At 35.8% G+C, this 18,363-nt stretch overlaps 1 protein-coding gene across 2 annotated transcripts; it reads left to right on the top strand.

The window, feature by feature from the left end:
- Positions 1-5,039: 5,039 nt before the first annotated feature.
- Positions 5,040-17,614, top strand: LOC142642360 (TMV resistance protein N-like). 2 transcript variants are annotated; one of them, XM_075816715.1, is made up of 6 exons: positions 5,040-5,888; positions 12,331-13,432; positions 13,623-13,895; positions 13,981-14,781; positions 14,923-15,837; positions 17,081-17,614. In XM_075816715.1, the coding sequence occupies exons 1-5, from the start codon at positions 5,368-5,370 to the stop codon at positions 15,784-15,786; spliced, it is 3,561 nt and encodes a 1,186-aa protein (XP_075672830.1). In that variant the 5' UTR covers positions 5,040-5,367; the 3' UTR covers positions 15,787-15,837; positions 17,081-17,614. The 2 variants fall into 2 exon arrangements, with proteins under 2 accessions (XP_075672830.1, XP_075672829.1); XM_075816714.1 differs by having other exon boundaries at positions 5,042-5,888; positions 14,923-15,842.
- The last annotated feature ends 749 nt before the right edge of the window (positions 17,615-18,363 follow it).

The following is an 18,363-nucleotide window of genomic DNA, read 5'->3' as shown; positions in this document are numbered from 1 at the left end:
TCTAAAATAATCAATAATGAAAGTATTTTGTAGATAATTTCATTATTTCACCTAACCTTTGATCTCTCCAATTCTTTTTCTTAATTTGGATTTGGTGTTTGAATTAAGAGTTCCATTTTCTTCTTTTTTAATTGTTTTACTTGCATCAATTCTAATATCCAGTTGATCTTTAGGTTGCGGTATCAATCAGTACACAATAGTTGAAATAGAAGGTATTTATGAGACTAAAAGTTGGAGAGTCTGTGTGTGTAAATAGAGATTTTGTGTGTGTGTATTAAATATATAAAATAGCGGTAAACCCGAAACAGTACACCGGTATTGACCGGTATCTGAAATATATCGTACCGGTGGCCAAACCGGTACAACCTCCGGTACGGTATTGACTTCCTTGCACAAAACACTGGGTTAAGTTCAAATACAAAAGATTACCAAACTTTTGTTTTTGGTGTGGGCGACTAACTCACAGTGACAAGAATTCCAAGCTCTGGATCCAAAGCAAAGGTTCATTAACACTGGACCAACAACAGTTCAATTCTTCCTTGAAGGCAGCACCATACACTGCCCATGAAAAAGATGTTATATACATGCCAGGATTCTATGAGAGCAAGCAACCATGGATGAGAAAAGCTTTCCACTCAACAAGAATGTTATCGGAGGAAACGGTGGTGAATCCGGTGGATGGCGGCTCAGAGAAGGTTCAGACAAGCATGGAAACGGTTGGGAACACAAATATTAATGCAATTAATGGGCACGTTACTAAGAATTTTTTGATGAGGGATACATTAGATTCTCAAGTGGTTCAATCAGTTCAGAATTTTATGTCGAGCCAGCTGTCCAGTCGAATTCCATGATTCAAGGAGGTCAGGTATTAAGGAGGGAGTAAAAGAATTGATTAAGGAGTTAATTCCTTTTGAGGATGCAACGGAAAATTTATTTGATATTCAAATAAAGGAAATTGATGCTGAATTAGAGAAATTTAATGAGAATCCAGCTAGAAAAGGGAACCCGAGTAATGATCTTAATGAGAGGTTGAAGTCAGCCCATATACGGAATACTCACCATAATTCCTTAAGCACGTGCATGCCAACCGCCTCATGCACTATGGAATTTTCCCAACTAGACTCAAAGCCTACAACCAGACAACACACACGTAACCCGAGCCTCTAGTACACCAAAAGAACTTTGAAAAAGCAAGCTAGAACAAAAGGCTTGAGCAGTAACACAATCAGCAAAAATATTGGGAAGAAGAGAAGTAGTGTTGATCATTAAGAGTTACCTTCTAAGAGGAGATTGGTTTCAAAAGATGATGGGAGTTCATCAAATTCAATGGCGGAGACTGTGCATCAGCCCCGCCAATTGCAATAAGTTGCTTAGTGTGGAACTGTCGTGAGCTTGGGAACCCATGTACAAAGAACGAGCTTGCAGACATGGTGCGGGCAAAAGATCCATTTGTCATGTTTTTAGCCAAAACATGGGCAAATGAAGCTAAGCTAAAAAACGTATTAAGGAAATTAAAGTTTGAGATTTTTTTCCTTTGTCCCAAAGACAAGCAGGGGAGGGGGATTAGTACTTTTCTGGAGAGTGACAATCAACGTAACTATGGAGGGATCACGCAAGAACTACATCGGCGCTATAATCAATAAGGATCAAGAAAATGAGTGGAGGTTCATTAGGTTTTATGGCAAACCGATAGCAGGGAGAAGAATTGAATCTTGGAATCTACTGAGAAGCCTGGATCGAAAATTCTAAATCCCATGGCTTTGTGCGGGAGATTTCAATAAGTTAACTAGAGGCGATGAAAAAGGGGGGGGGGGGGTAATAGGAGAAGTCACAATCAGATGCAACTATTCCAGGATGCAATAGATGGGTGTGGGTTTATCGATTTGGGCTACACGGGTTCAAAGTTCACATGGAGGAAGCATTATGCCAGTGGTCAATCAATATGGGAGAGATTAGATAGAGCCCTTTGCACAAACGATTAGCTGCAACAATTTGGAGACACTAGGGCTCATCATCTCAATTTCATCACCTCGAATCATGTTCCACTGTGGATTGTTTCGAATGGCTTTGATCCTCCACCTATATCAAGACCGTTTAGATTTGAAGAGATGTGGCTTACGGGCAGAGAGTGTGACCGAATGGTGGAAGCAGTGTGGAGAGATCATACTCCTTGTGATGCCGAGGTACAGGTGATGTGAAAGGTAGAACGATGTGGAAAGGAGCTAACACAATGGAGTCGGAAAAATTTTGGGAGTGTGAGGCAAGAATTATTGGAGAAGAAAAAATTGTTGGCAATGGCAGAACAGATAGTGGTACAATCAGGGAGCAATTTTTGGGTTAGAGAGCTAAGCAAAGAAGTGAATGATTTGATGATCAAGGAAAACAAAATGTGGAGGCAGCGGGCAAAAAAAATTTTGCCTGGTTGGAGGTGACAAAAATACCAAATAATTCCATAGTAGGGCGACTCATAGGCATAGACGAAATAGAATATCAGCCGGTATTGTCTGAAATCGGCCAATATGGCCGGTACATGGCCGGTATTTAAACCGGTATGAAATGTTGGTGTTTTGATACCAGTATATGTACCAGTACGATACATATCGGCCGGTACGATATCGACCACATTGCTTTCAATGCGTTTAATGTGCTTTAATGGCTACTTCTTTTACTTTGATGGCCTACTAATGCGGCAGTCCACCCTAATGATTTTAGACTCATTAGATAATAATGGTTTTTAATTTTAAATGAATAATTGCAAATATTACACCAAATATAACTTGATCTCATTTCACACACACACACACACACACACACACATATATATATATATTACCATTATAATTGAACATGTAAGTAGGAGTTACAAGTTAGTTTTGTTAACGAAAATTGTTAACCAATGTTTAACAATAATTGTTAGATTATGTTTAACAAACATTGTCGAATTATGTTTAACAAACATCGTCAAATTATGTTTAACAAATATTGTCAAATTATGTTTAACAAACATTGTCAAATTTGTCAAACATAATTTCACCCATAAACCTTTCGGCGTATAAGTTTTTTTTATGTGAGTGGTGCACATTCAAGATAATGTATCTCTTAATTACAATCTTTTGTTTCAAGGGAAGACCTTTTGATTACAACCACGTCGTCTTTATACATAAGTTTAATTATTTTCATGTTTAAGGGGATATGTGTTTTTATTTATTTGTTGCTGCACCTAATAATTTATTTAGGTTGCCTACGTACCCTTGACGGGGATCAAGTCAATTCGTAGTTCTTAAAGTGAGGTTTTAGATTCAAAATCCTAAAATTAATTTTGCCAAATTTAAATGATGGACATTTAAGTCAAATACTTTGTATTTAATTAAGCATCGACTTAATTTTGCTTTTGGGTGAGATAATTGATTTTAATCTCAAGGATAAGTTTTATGGAAATTGAATCAAGGATTCTCTTTTTGAGAAGTTAATGTCCATGCAATTTTCCCTTTTCTTTCATTTGCTTCATTGTAGGAATTTAATGAAATTTGGATTGAGGTTTCCAAATTTAATTAAGGGAAAGAAAACTTCTTTGAAGCAATTTTATTTTTTATGAACATGTTTTAGAAATTGGAAATTGGAAAATTTCCTCAAATCAATTTTTATGGTCATTTTATTTTGTAAATTATTAACTCCAATCTTGATTAAGAAATTAGGAATCCCCAAAAAATTAGTCATGTTGGAATTTAAAATAATTTTGGGTGTCAAGGACTCCATTAAAATGATAGAGTCAAGAACTCCATAAATTTGGTAGAATCAAGGATTCTAATTAATTTGGTAGAGTTAAGGACTCCATTAAAATAGTAAAGTCAAGGACTCCATTGGTGAATTTGATTTGGTAGAGTCAATGACTCTAGTTGAGAAAACACTGAACCAAAGTTTGAAAGAATTTTTATTTAGTAATGTTCAAATAGGATTTACGAGTCAGGGACTCGTATCTAAAGTTTCCTGCATGGAGTTAGGAACTTCTCATAAAATCCAACCCTATTTGTTTTATCAAATAAAAATTCAAATTTGAAGAAGAGGAAGAGGGGGAGATTTAAAGAAGAAAGGGACTGATAAAATCCCCACATAATGCTATATGTTCCTCCTTTGCTTGTTTCTCTCTATCTATGTCTGTTTCTCTCTTCTTTCTTTCTTTTTTCTCTTTGTATTTTGCTGTGTGCGTGCTTCTCTTTTTCTTGTGTTTGTGCGTGTTTTTCTCTCCTTTTTTCTACTGGAGACTTTTTAATTGATAGAGAAATTGGGAAACTGTTCCCGCTTTTTTTCTCAACTAATCAGTTCATGGGCAACTTCCATGGACTATTAACTTCTTTCACGTGTTCATGCCATCACCCACTTTTCAACTTTTTAATTTTTTTATTATTATATTTGTTCTTGCCGTGGCCATCTTTTCACTCATTATCTCCCTTTTTTTTTATGGACAATGGCAAACTTGCTTTTTGATAATGCTATGCCAGCCTTTCCTTTAGTCCCTATTTTTCTCACTTTAGTCATTTCTTATAGGTAATGGAAGAATCGCAAACTAGATAGCTTTTCACCTCACGTGTTCAAGGTTGAAATTTGTAGGGTCCAGTTAATGTATAGGGCATACATTATACGCTAACAAATCTGTTTTGGAAAAAAAAAATTATCAAAAATTGAAAAAATTATCAAAATTTTTTTAATTTTTGAGAAAATTTTTTTAAAAAATGGTATGTTATTGTATACCTTTAAGGCACGTGTTAGTAAAATCTATTTATATATATATATATGACCTTTTTGTAGATCACCACACATTTGGTCTCATCCTAATATCTAGGCCACTAGCCGTGAAGTGACATTTTTTTTTTTTACTTATTTTTTTAGTTTCAACAAGTTTCATTATAAAATCAACAAAATGGTTTAAAATGTCCTTTCAAATTTTCTCTCAATTAAATAATAACATCAACAAATTAACAAAGACTTTATCCTTCCACTTTTTTATACGATTCTACCAAACAAGATAATAAAGAATTTATCTTATTCTTAGTGCTTGGTTCATTTCTATATTTTATTTCCCACCACTCCATTTTTTAATCCTCCAAGACCCAACCAAGAACTTGGCGAAGTACTAACCAAGAAGTTTCTCACTTTTCCCTGGTACCACCAGCTAATGCTTCATTGATGCAACGAGCATCAGCTTCTCAAATCAACTTTCTTTTCCTACATTTCCGAATGCCCAAGGCCTGATAGAAAAGGAAACGGAGAGCCGATCGATCTCTAACTATTTATGAGTTTCAAACCTCTAAGTCTATAGTAATCAGTAATCACCAACACGACCATCGATCACAGTATATTACTTCTTCCATGACTATCCAATTCCAAGGACCCTTATCTTCTTTCTCTTCTTCTAATTCTATCATCACCCATAGATGTACTTACGACGTATTCTTAAGTTTCAGAGGTAAAGATACTCACTACAACTTCACTGGCGATCTATACAATGCTCTGCATGAAAAGGGAATCAATACCACCTTCATAGATGTTGATGATGATGAGCTTGAAACTAAAAGAGAAGAAGAATTTTCAGAGGCCTTTGTCAAAACCATAGAAGGGTCAAGAACTTCAGTGGTTGTACTCTCTAGAAACTATGCATCATCCACACGGTGCTTAGACCAGCTGGTGAAGATCCTTGAGTGTAAGCAAACAAAGGGACAAGTAGTTCTACCAGTGTTTTGGAAAGTAGATCCATCAGATGTAAGGCATCAAAGAAAGAGTTTTGGGAAAGCATTAGCTCAACTTGAAGACAACACTAAGATGCAGAGTTGGAAGACAGCCTTAAAATATGTTGCCAATTTGTCTGGCTGGCACATAGCCAGAGGAAAAGGGTATGTTTATCTAATTCTTGCGCTTTCATTTTACTCCACTTTACCATGATCTTTTCTCTCTGTTTACTGCAACACACACACACGACTATGAAAAGAAATCTGCGCATATACTTGCTGTTTCTTCTATTTGATTCCTCTTAAAATTTTATTTTTAGACAAGAGTGTGGGAAAATAAAAGAGAAATTTTGAGGCAAATGTCCTGAATCTGGAGATGAGCTGCATCTTTGACAAAACTGTTGTGAAAATACACCCTATAACACAAGATTAAATAAGAGAAAAGAAAATAATAGACACAAGGATTTACGTGGTTCAACAATTGCCTACATCCATAGGCAATGACAAAGAAGGTTTCACTGTAAAATAAGAAGATTACAATGGTAGCACAATAGCCCCATCACAAAACCCAGTCCAAATACACCATTGACTCATTCACACAAAGACTAAAGCACCCATTATATTTGCACTAGTCTTGTAATACTTTCTCATGTCTTACATATGGTCCACCAGTTCAATTCCTGAACCAAGTGGAACTTCGTTTACTAGTCCTTGTCGGTCACGGCAAAACAAGCAACACAATACCAAGTAGGCAAAGTCATCAACTTTGATTTCCAAAGTCAAGCCATATTATACCAAATCTCCACCTTGGCTCAAGCCTCACGAACTAACACCTCTGTCACCACCACCATAGCCCTTAGCGCTATCACAAGCTACAAACACCAATCAAGTCCAAGCAATGCTTGAACTTAACCTTTGGAACCGCTTTGTCAACATATCAGCTGCATTCTTCAAATTGTGAACCTTTTCAAGAAACATTTCTTTTGTAACAATCAACTCCCTTATCTTGTGGAACCTCACAGCAACATGCTTTGTCCTCGCATGATAAACCTGATTTTTTGCCAAATAAATGGCACTCTGACTCTCACAATGCAACTATATTCTTCCTTGGTTCAAACCAAGCTCTTCGACTAGCCTTTTCAACCACAGTGCTTTCTTTGCATCTTCACCTGCTGCCATGTATTCAACTTTAGTAGTAGACATGGCTATTACGGATTGTAATGTGGATCTCCAACAAATAGGTATGCTTGAAAATGTGAAAATAAAATCTGTAGTAGACTTGCTTTCATCCATATTGCATAATATGCATCCACATATCCTACCACTAAATTATCACCCTATTGCCCTGCAAACAAGATCTCATGTTCTGAAGTACCTTTCAAGTATTTGAATATCCATTTCACTACATTCTAGTGCTCCTTAACAGGTTTTGTCATGTACATGCTGACAATACTCACTACATGAGCCAAATCCCACCTGGAGCAAACCATTGCATACATCAAACACCCAACAACACTTGCATACGGGACCTTTGACATTTCTTCAAGTTCCTTCTCATCCTTCAGGCACTGACTCTCAAATAATCTAAATGATTCACCAATGGAGTGCTTATAGACTTAGCATCTTGCATGTTGAATCTTTCAAGAACCTTTCTAATATAGTTCTTCTGAGACAACCACAACTTTCTTGCCTCCTTATCCCTACAAATCTCTATACTCATAATTTTCTTAGCAGCACCCAAGTCTTTCATGTCAAACTCTTTGTGCAGCAGAGACTTTAGCTTATCAACCTCACCATGCTTTTAGGAGCAATTAACATATCATTGACATACAGTAACAAATAAATATAAGATCCATCATCAAGAACTTTAACATATACATAGCAATCATTCATATAATCAATCTGAATCATATAGGAATCAAACATCTTGTTCCATTGTCTAAGTGATTGCTTGAGCCTATAGAGTGACTTCTTCAATTTGCAGACAAGATTTTCCGTACCGAGTTGCCTGAACCCCTCTGGTTGTTCCATGAAGATCTCCTCCTCCGAATTCCTATAAAGGAATGTCATCTTCACATCCATTTGTTCCAATTTTAGATCTTGATTTGCTACCAAGGCCAACACCACCTTGATAGAAGTATGCCTAACCACAGGTGAGAAAATCTCATCGTAGTCAATCCCTTGTTTATGAGTATCCCCTTGCTACCAATTGTGCCTTGAATCATTCTCCTTCCAAATCTGATACTGCTTCCTTCTTCTTAATCGTTCAATTGCAACCTATCAGTTTCTTACCCTTTAGAAGTTCTGTCAACTCTCGAGTCTTGTTCTTATTTAAGGATTCCATCTCCTCCACCATAACTTCCATCCACTTGTCCTTTTCAAAGCTATCAATTGATTCCTGAAATATGGAAGGATCTTCGCTACTAATTAGTAAACAATAAGAAGCAAGATCCTCGAAACTCTACCTGAACGGTGGTCTTTTGTTGCATTTAGGCCTATCTGATTTCGTACTGTGAGCTTCCATTTCTAGCTGAGAATCCACTTCATCTAGGTTAACCTGCATGACTGATTTATCACTACAACTACTGCCTCCCACTACTTGAGATTCATCTTCCTTTCTAAAAGCTTTTATCATGGACTTTTCATCAAAGACCACATCTCTACTTATCATCACTTTTTCTGTAATGGGATCCCAAAGCTTGTACCCTTTTACTCCTTTCTTAAACCCAAGAAAGATGCACTTCTTTGATTTTGAATCAAGCTTTGACCTTTCTTCACTAGGAATATGCACATAGGTAGGACACCCGAAGATCCTCATCTAAGAATAATCAACTTCTTTCCCAATTTAAACCTCTTCAACAACTTTCCCATCAAGTGAAAACCTAGGTGATCTGTTAATGATGTAACAAGCCATATTCACAGCTTCAGCCTAGAAGACCTTAAGAAGCCCAGCATTCAGTCTTATGCACCTATCTATTTCTCCAAGTATTACGTTAAGCCTCTCAACTCTTCCATCTTGTTGAGGTGTTCATGGTACCGTAAAGTGCCTCCTGATACCATGCTCTTCACAAAACCTCAAGAACCCCTTATTCGTGTACTCAATGCCATTATTAGTTCTAAGGCACTTGACCTTCCTTCTTGTTTGGTTTTCCACTTCTTGAATTTTTCAAAGGCATCAAACTTGTTTTTCAAGAAGTAAACCTAAACACTTATACCACGCTCACCTATGTGCCCTAATCACTTATGCCACAAGAGTATATCATCCTGTTCAAATTCAATAACTGCAACAACTCCACCTACAATGGTGCTACCAAGTAATTTGTAGATATTGTCATCTACTTTCTGTCCCTTCATCATAATCATAGCACCCTTTAATACCTTCACTATCCCATTTTCAGACTTATAGCTAAAACCATTAGAGTCTAGGGTTCCGAATGAAATAAGATTCTTTTTAAAATCTGGAACATGCCTTACATCTTTTAATGTCCTCACAACATTATCAAACATCTTAACTTTAATTGTTGTTGTTCCAAAAACTTTGCAAACAAGATTGTTTTCCACTAGAATAGAACCACAATTAACTAACCTGTAAGTGTTGAACCAGTCCCTTTAAGGTGTCACATGGAATGAACATGCTAAATCTAGAACCTAAGAATCGATCAACTAGTCTACATTTGATGAAACAGAACACAAATCTCCATCTGAATCTGCATCTACCGCCACTACGTTGGCAGATTTTAAAGACCCTTCCTTGTCTTAATCCTTGTCTCTTTTCCATTCTGGACAGTCTATATGCCCCTTCTTTTGGCATTTATAACACTTCATTGTCTTACTCTTGGATTTGGATCTATTGTGTCCCTTGGCAAAATTGTTATCTCTGTCTTTCTTTCTTCCACAATCTTGATTACCTTTTACCACGAGTACTTTCCTAGAACTCTCGCATGAATTATGTTCTTGATGGTAGTGATCCATCAAGGCTCCTGAGATCTCTTTAAATTCCAGAGTCTCCTTCCCCTAACATAGGGTTGTAACCAAGTGTTCGTAGGAAACCGGGAGTGAGGTCAAAAGCATCATCTCCTTATCTTCATCATTGAATTTTATATCGATCCTCAACATGTCACTAATAACTTGGTTGAGCGTGTTGATGTGCTGAGCCAAATCTACAGCCTCTACCATCTTAAGCCCATAAAGTTTTTGCTTCAAATTCAATTTATTTATGACGGACTTAGACATATACGGCTCTCCAAATTCAACCATATAGCAGTAGTTGACACCTCATTCATGACATCGTACATAAGCTAATTTGCCAACATAGCCGAATTGTACTCACGGCCCTCATCTTGAGTTCTTCCCACTTGTTATCGGTCATCTTCTCTGGCTTCTTTGTTTTCCCATACAAAGCCTTCACCAAACTTTGTTGTACCAATAGGTCTTTCACCCCTCTCTACCATAACCCGAAGTTGCCAGTTTTGTCGAACTTAACTACGTCTACCTCGGCAATAGAAGTATTAACCTCCATTGGATCAATGAACCTGGAGCTCTAGTACTAATTTTTGTGAAAATACATCCATTAACGAAGGATTAAAGAAGAGAGAAGAAAATAATAGACATAAGGATTTACGTGGTTCGGCAATTGTCTACATCCACAGGCGGCAACAAAGAAACTTCCACTATAAAGTAAGGAGATTACAATAGTAACACAATAGCACTCTCACAAAGACCCAAGCCCCAAAAACACCCTTAGCTCTCTCACACAAAGAATAGAGCACCCTATTATATTTGCACTAGTGTTGTAGAACTATACTTTCTCGTGTACTACAATTTCAAACAATAGCCGCATAACCCCACATACATATATTACCTAAGGTCGGCTAGTTCAATTCCTAAACCAAGTGGAACTTGGTTTACTAGTCCTTGTTGTTCACGGAAAAACAAGCAACACATTTGTGACTTGGTTTCCAATACCAAGTAAGCAAAGTCACCGACTTTGATTTCCAAAGTCAAGCCATATTACAACAAAGTCAACCAGCATTCTTTCTACAATGACTTTGATTTGATTTTGATTTTAATTTTGTTTTGTTTTTAGGCTAAATTATAATTATTGTTATTATTATTATTATATATATTAATTATTTCTTGGCCAAAATGCAAATTTCACTATTTAAGCTCTATCTCTATTCATTTCAATCCTCTAAGTTTGCATTCATTCATTTCAATAATCTAAGTTTCAAACCTTCTCAATTCAATCCTCAATAACTGGCCATCCATTGCTGCTATTGAGCTCCCAAAAAAACGTCGTTTTAACCTTATTTTAATATTTAATTTTTGTTTACTAATTAGAAACGTTAATTAAAATAACCCCAAAATTAAAATAACAAAATAAGCAACGACATTATCCCTCCCCACATCTAAAGAACACAAAATTGAAACCCCAGCCACCCCTAGCCTAATCAGATAATTGAGAGTGGGAGGGAGAAAGAGATATCGCGAGGGAGAAGGAGAGTGAGATATCGAGAGGGAGAGACAAATGGAGAGGGTGTTTTTTTGTGGCTTGGCTCTAAGTTTACTCGGCTGATTGGCTCTGCTTAGCTTAGCTCAGCTGAGTATTGGTTTTTAGTTGTGGACTGAGAGGAAAGAATGATTTCTATAATGCAGTTTTTTTTTTTACTAATCTGTTAGATAATACAATAATTCACCCCCGAGTTATGAGTAATTTTTAGGTACTCTCGAAGCACGGAGTATGGTGCTCCATCCTTTCATATTCATGATGGGGTCCACATTGAATAAGAGAGAAGAAAGCACAATTTTACTATATTTCGAAAATACTTAAATAAATTTCCTTGAAGTCATATAGCCTTGCAGAGGAATTGGCGCAGTTTATAAATTTCACATTCAGGATGATGCAAATAATGCAATCCCCTTTATCCCTACTCCTTACTAGCACTAGCACTAGGTAGGGATGTTATTTAGCATTTAAGGTCTGTTTGGATATCGCTTATTTTGCTAAAAATTGAAAATTGAAAATACTGTAGCAAAATAATTTTTAAATATGTGAATAGTGCCATAAAACCCATTTTTAATGAAAAAGTTGCTGAAAAAAAAGATTTGTAAGTCCCGTGAGCAATGCACGGGACCCACTGGCAGGTTTGAGTCCCACGTTCATGTGCTTCTCAATAGATAAAAGAAGGAAAACGCAAACGTAGTTCATGGGAAACGCAATCCAAATGCTACCTTAATGCTATTGGCTATCAGCTATCAATTACTATGGAGGTGGCAGATCCTTTCTCTTTACAACTTTACTCACCCCCGTCAGGCTGCAGTTAATACATAGGTAGGGCCAACATCAGCCCGTTCAAGACTACTTGTGCCATGTGGATTCTTTACTCCAGTAGGCTTCTTCGGTCCAATCAGGCGGGTCGATTTACTTAAGCCGAGATTTGGTGGATGCATCGTACATGTCTCACATGCCAAGTAGCAAACTACATGCATAATTAAATTGATACAAGAAAAATATAGTGACTACATCATTTTCTTTTTCTTTTTTGTTTCTTTTCATTTCATGTGTAAAATACTCGACTAACTCTATGTTTTATCTTTTTATGGGCAGGAATGAATCTGAATTCATCCAAGAAATCGTTCAAACGGTCTCTATCATAGTAAATTGTACATATCTAAATGTTGCTAATCATCCAGTTGGAATAGAGTCTCGTGTACAAGACATCAATATGCTTTTAAGTATTGGGAGGAATGACATACGCATGGTAGGGATCTTAGGAGTTGGTGGAATTGGTAAGACAACTATTGCCAAAGCAATTTATAATTTGATTGCTCACCAATTTGAAGGTAGTTGTTTTCTTTCAAACGTTAGAGAATCTTCCAAGAAAGAAGTTGGACTGGTTCAACTACAAGAGACACTTCTTTCTAAGATCCTAAGAGATGCTAGAAGTTCAAAGGTTGGCAATGTTGACCGAGGAATCAATGTGATTAAGCATAGGCTTTGCTCTAAAAAGGTTCTTTTAATTCTTGATGATGTGGATCATCTGTTTCAATTAGATGCATTAGCTGGAAAATGTGATTGGTTTGGTTTAGGGAGTAGAATCATAATAACAACAAGAGATAAATCTTTGCTAACTAGCCATGAAGTTAATTTCACATACGAAGTGAAGGGGATGGATCACAATGAAGCTCTTGAGCTATTTAGTTGGAATGCCTTCAAAAGAAACAAACCTATTGATGAATATGTTGAACTCACAAAATGTGCAATACATTATGCTGGGGGCCTTCCGCTAGCTTTAATGGTTTTAGGTTCGGATCTATATGGTAAAAGCAAAATTCAGTGGAAAAGTGCATTGGATAAGTATGAAAGAGTTCCTAACAAAAATATTCAAGAAATACTCAAAATAAGTTATGAAGGATTGGACGAAACTGAACAAGATATTTTCCTTGATATTGCATGTTTCTTCAAGGGGCGCAACATATATGATGTTATGAGTATTTTAGATTCTTGTAGTTTATATCCAAATTCCGGTATTGCAAGACTTTTTGAGAAGTGTCTCATAACTGTTGATCGATGGAACATATTGTCAATGCATGACTTGTTACAACAAATGGGCATGGAAATTGTTCGACAAGAATCGCCACAAGTGCCGAGAAAACGTACTAGGCTATGGTGTTATGAGGATGCTCTTGAAGTACTATCTAAAAATAGGGTACAACTTCTTTTCTTTACTTTTTTTTTATCTTTTTTATTTTTATTTTTTTCCACAGGGTAGAAGCAATGAATTTTTTCTATTTAATATTCAAGAAAATATACATTTTTCAATTTTTATTTCCAAATTGTTAATACTTTCGACAAATTCTAATGTGCATTGTGTTTCACTTAATGCTTTAACCAATTAGGGGTCAAATAATATTCGGGGCATAGTGTTGCGCTCTTCTAAACCAATAACTGTGCAATTGGAAGCTAAAGCTTTCAAACAAATGAAAAATCTCAAGTTTCTTATTGTGGATGATGTACGCACTTGTGGACAACTAACATATCTTCCCAATGGGTTAAGATTGCTTGATTGGCCTTCTTATTCTTTTGCCTTACCATCCACATTTTGTCCTAAGAAACTTGTCCAACTCAACATGCCACATAGTCACATTACATTGGAGACGCTAATCAAGCAGGTATGCTTTTAGTATTTATGAATTATAGGTTTTTAAATTTAATTTAAAAGTTTGTTGAAAACTTTTAAATTTGTTTCTTCTACAGGGGATCCAGTTTGCAAATTTGAAAGCTATCAATCTTAGTGAATGTGATTCTATTATAAAATTACCTAAGTTGTGTGCTCCAAACTTAGAAATATTAAACCTTCATCGATGTAAAAATTTAATTGAGATTGATGAGTCCATTGGATATCTTGAGAACCTTCAAAATTGGGAGCTCACTGACTGTGAAAATCTCCGCATTCTTCCAAGCCGCCTTATGTTGAAATCTCTTTACATTTTTCGTCTTGAGGGCTGCTCAAGGCTTGAGAAGTTCCCTGATATTCAACCAGAAATGAATTGTTTATCAGTTTTAGAATTGCAACATAGTGGTATTAGAGATTTACCTTCATCAATAGGTTATCTCACTATGCTCAAATGTTTAAACCTATATGATTGCCAAAACCTTATGGAACTACCAGATACCATCTATAAGTTGCGGCTACTTGATGAATTATCTATTTGTACTACCAAATTGATACCGACACACGATCCTTTTGATAGCTTTTCTGAATATGGGTTTATGAGGTTAAAACATCTATATCTCAAAGACGGTGGAAATCCAATTGAATTAGATTTTTTATCAAAGCCCAATTACTTCCCTGTATTGAAGTTTCTAGATCTAAATGGAACCAATATAAGTACCATCCCCGAAAGAATCAGCAAATTCACTAGATTAGAGGGACTTCGAATAGACAATTGCAAGCAGCTTCAGGAAATTCCAAGTCTTCCACAATCTATATCAAAAGTGTACGCAACAAATTGCCTGTCGTTGGATCCACAATCATTAAGCAGATTATTGACAAAGGTATCTCTCTCTCTCTCTCTCTCTCTCTCTCTCTCTATATGTGTGTGTGTGTAAGTCATAAAGAAACACATTTGTTATTTTTCCCAAATACATTATTAGATTATTGAAGTGTAGTTTTTTGAATTTGCTAATTGCTTGCAGTTTGAAGAATCTTACTACCAAGAATATGAGATTCTACAGTCACCAGGCCTATCATTTCCAAAATATGAACTAATACTACCAGGAACTGAGATTCCAAAGTTGTTCAACCATCAAAGTTTTGGAAATTCCATCTCATTTTGGGTTGGTCAAGATTTTCCAGCAATTCTTTTGTGTATTGTTTTTGGGCTGGAGGAGCACATAGGTAATAGATTCGTTCCCGCATTTCATCTAAGATTGATCATCAAATGTCGTGAAAAGACAGTAGATATTTTGGCAAATGTAATTGACGGAAAGGGAGAGTCTGATCATCTGTGGGTTTCTTTTGTACCTTATGGCGAATTCCACGAGACATTTGATGACTTAAATCTATATGATCAGAATGAGGTTGAAATTGTATTTAAAACCGCTTCTACATATGATCCACCAAAAATTACTCCAACCATAAAAAGGTGTGGTGTCCATACAAAATGCATCTGTCCTCAAACATTTGGTGAATCAAACTTGCACCACCAATGTCACTCCGCCAACCCTCTCCAGCCTTTACTACCTCTCTTCCCTAGTTCAACGAAGATAACAAATCATGGGATTGACTCTAATTTGAGAGGCCTTAATGGTGATGACTTGGATGTAATAGAATGCCAACCTCCTCTGGTCCCTGATGACACTAGGCACCTTTTGTTTCCATCTACAGTGGGGCTTCAATTGGATATGATAAATGGATCTGACTTAGGCTTAGGCCGATTGGTATTTGAATCAACCATTAGTGATGGGTGTGATTTGGGTTCATCTTCAATGGTCCATACCGTAAGCAATGAATCCGATCTGAATTCACATCCACCATTGAAGAAAATGAGGACATCATGATCAGTTCAAAGAAACAGGACTTCATCTTCAGCTCTTTCACGCGCGTTTGATGTAAGGTATGTCACCTTCTTTAGTGCAATGTTTCATTTGCATCTTTGTTGCCATTTCCACGTTCTTCTTGCCGTTACTCTTATTGATTATCTCCTCTCTATTATGGTTGGAATTAAAGTATGATACATCTTAATCTATGGAAATAAGGATTATGTTACCTTTGAGGTAGATCCATATATGGATTGAGAATTTCAAGTTTGAATTGGTAAAATGTTCTTATTAGACTTCTTTGTTATAGTGTTCTAGCTAGTTGAAGCTTTTTGCCTTTCTTTTTTTGCTTGGGCATGCTATTTTATAGCATTGAAATGTAAAAGCGTATACCGAAGCCTATGACTTCAATACATTAAAAAATAAATAAATAAATAAATAAAAAAAAAGAAGAAGAAGAAGAAGAAGAAGAAGAAAGTAAAGAATTTCATCATGCATATTATGGAGCTATCAGATATAGTAGCTCCTAATGAAACTCTTTTGTCCTCAAATTTTTCTGTTTTTGTGTCTAAAATTGATCTTTCTGTCCTTTAGGATCCTTTAGTATGTATTTTATGCTGATGAACTTCATACTTATGCAAATTGGTACAATTGTAAGTCCTTGTTTCTATGGTATGTAATGTCCTTATTTTCGAGACACGTCTTCCATACCTCTGAAGACTATAGTTATATATTTTAGATATCTTTTGGATCCCCCAACTTATTCAATTTCTTTGGATGCAATTTAGATGCCATGGATATCCACTTCATCTCTTGCGTGCTTGCGTATCTTTCAAAATAAATTAATATGATTACTTCCAACTTCCCAAAGTTGGGTTGAAGCTTTGTTTGATTATAGTAATTTTCTAATGTTATGTGATAATTGATCTGTAAAAAAAATTGGGGGGAAAAATGTGATTGCTTAATAATATTACCTTAAAAATCACCTTTTTATGTGAATGTGTCATTAGTCCCACATCGAGCATGTATCAAGTTGATATGAGCTTAATTAACAACTATAATGAGTCTCAATTATAACTAGACTAGTGTTAAGACTCTGCCACTTGGGAACATGTTATTAACCAATTGTTAATTGGGATATTAGTTATTTTGATTCAATTGCTAAATAATTGTTGTAGGGAATCGGTGCCCTTTATGTGAGTAATTGCAATATAATTTTGCTGGTTGTTCTCTCTCTCTCTCTCTTTCCTGCTTTAGTGCTTTTGGACCTTGAATGTTGCTTGCTCTTGATGTTTTTTTTCCCCCCAATTTGCAGGCAATAGAGCGGAAACCTACATAATAATTTCTTGCTAAAATGGCCATATTTTGCTGGTGAAGTCATATCATGCATTGTCTCAAAATTATACATTGCGATTGGGCTCCCGATTTGGTACAAATTCCCTGAAGACCAAATATCAAAGTTGAGGTAATAGAAACCATATTTGACGCTGTCTCAGTTAAATCACTGATGCCTTTGACTTTGAGATGTCAACTGATTCTGATAAAGACACAAACCTGGAAGTTGGAATTAGAATCTAAAATGTCCTTTTAGAAATGGAAGTAATACAATGGGAACTAAGTACCACTAGAGAAGACTGCCGTTGAAAGGAGGAACACAATTAAAATTGTTATGCCACTGTTGAGAACTAGATTTCCAATTTTGATGAGTCTTCTTTGTTGTTTATTCTTAATAGCTAGTTTTTTCAAATGCAAGAGGTGGAAAGGCTGAACACCTTGTGGCTACAGTACACAAGAGCAACTCAATGGTTGATAGATGAATTGTCTGTTGGTTCAGTAGAGCCATACTCAACTCATGTTGCAGTAGGTCCTTAGCATCAGAAAAGACAAATGATTTCATATATATATATATACACACACACATATATATATATATATATATGAATTTTTTTTAGCAAAGAAAAAAGGGAGCTCACGTGTATAGCAATTTGCATATTGTTGCTTGCAGTGACGGAACTATAGTTGCACTGCCCCCCCTAAATTTTTTCAAATTTTTTTTTAGTGTATATATATATGTGTATTAATTTTAGCAATTTGTTTTAATAAATTTGCACTTTGCCCTCTCAAAAATATTATTGATCTTTTTAAAGGCTATAAAAAATTTTATTGATCTAAAATTTGAAATAAATTTAACAAGCTTAACAACAAAATTTATCAATAACAAACTTAAGCCCAAACAACACCACAAAACAAACCCACGCAAGTCACAAACAAAAAATAAAATAAAATAAAAAATTCCTAAGCCAATTCTAACTAGTCTAAGTGAACACCCACACATTTGACAACACACAAGACACCCAAAAAAAAGTTAAAAAAAAAAAAAACTGAACTTTCTAAATTGAGAAGCGTTACGTCCACAATATTTTCACAACAAATCACATGTGGTAAGTTGTTATTGGTTCTAATTTGAATCCACAACTTAAATTACTTTTTTACTCACTCATAACAACTAATAATAACCTACCACTTACGATTTGTTGTGAAAATATAGTAAAAATATTGTGGACATAGCATTTCTCTTCTAAATAAATGCTTACTTGT

This window comes from Castanea sativa, chromosome 7, assembly GCF_040712315.1.
Source record: "Castanea sativa cultivar Marrone di Chiusa Pesio chromosome 7, ASM4071231v1".
Taxonomy (NCBI): Eukaryota; Viridiplantae; Streptophyta; class Magnoliopsida; order Fagales; family Fagaceae; genus Castanea; species Castanea sativa.
The sequence above is the reverse complement of the archived record's forward strand: the minus strand, read 5'-3'. Positions and strand labels throughout refer to the sequence as shown.

Excerpts from the sequence above, each read along its gene's own strand:
- LOC142642360 (XM_075816715.1), top strand. The coding sequence starts at position 5,368 with ATGACTATCCAATTCCAAGGACCCTTATCTTCTTTCTCTTCTTCTAAT. Across the intron at positions 13,433-13,622 it reads AAGTACTATCTAAAAATAGG|GGGTCAAATAATATTCGGGG; the intron begins GTACAACTTCTT and ends TTAACCAATTAG. Across the intron at positions 14,782-14,922 it reads TAAGCAGATTATTGACAAAG|TTTGAAGAATCTTACTACCA; the intron begins GTATCTCTCTCT and ends AATTGCTTGCAG.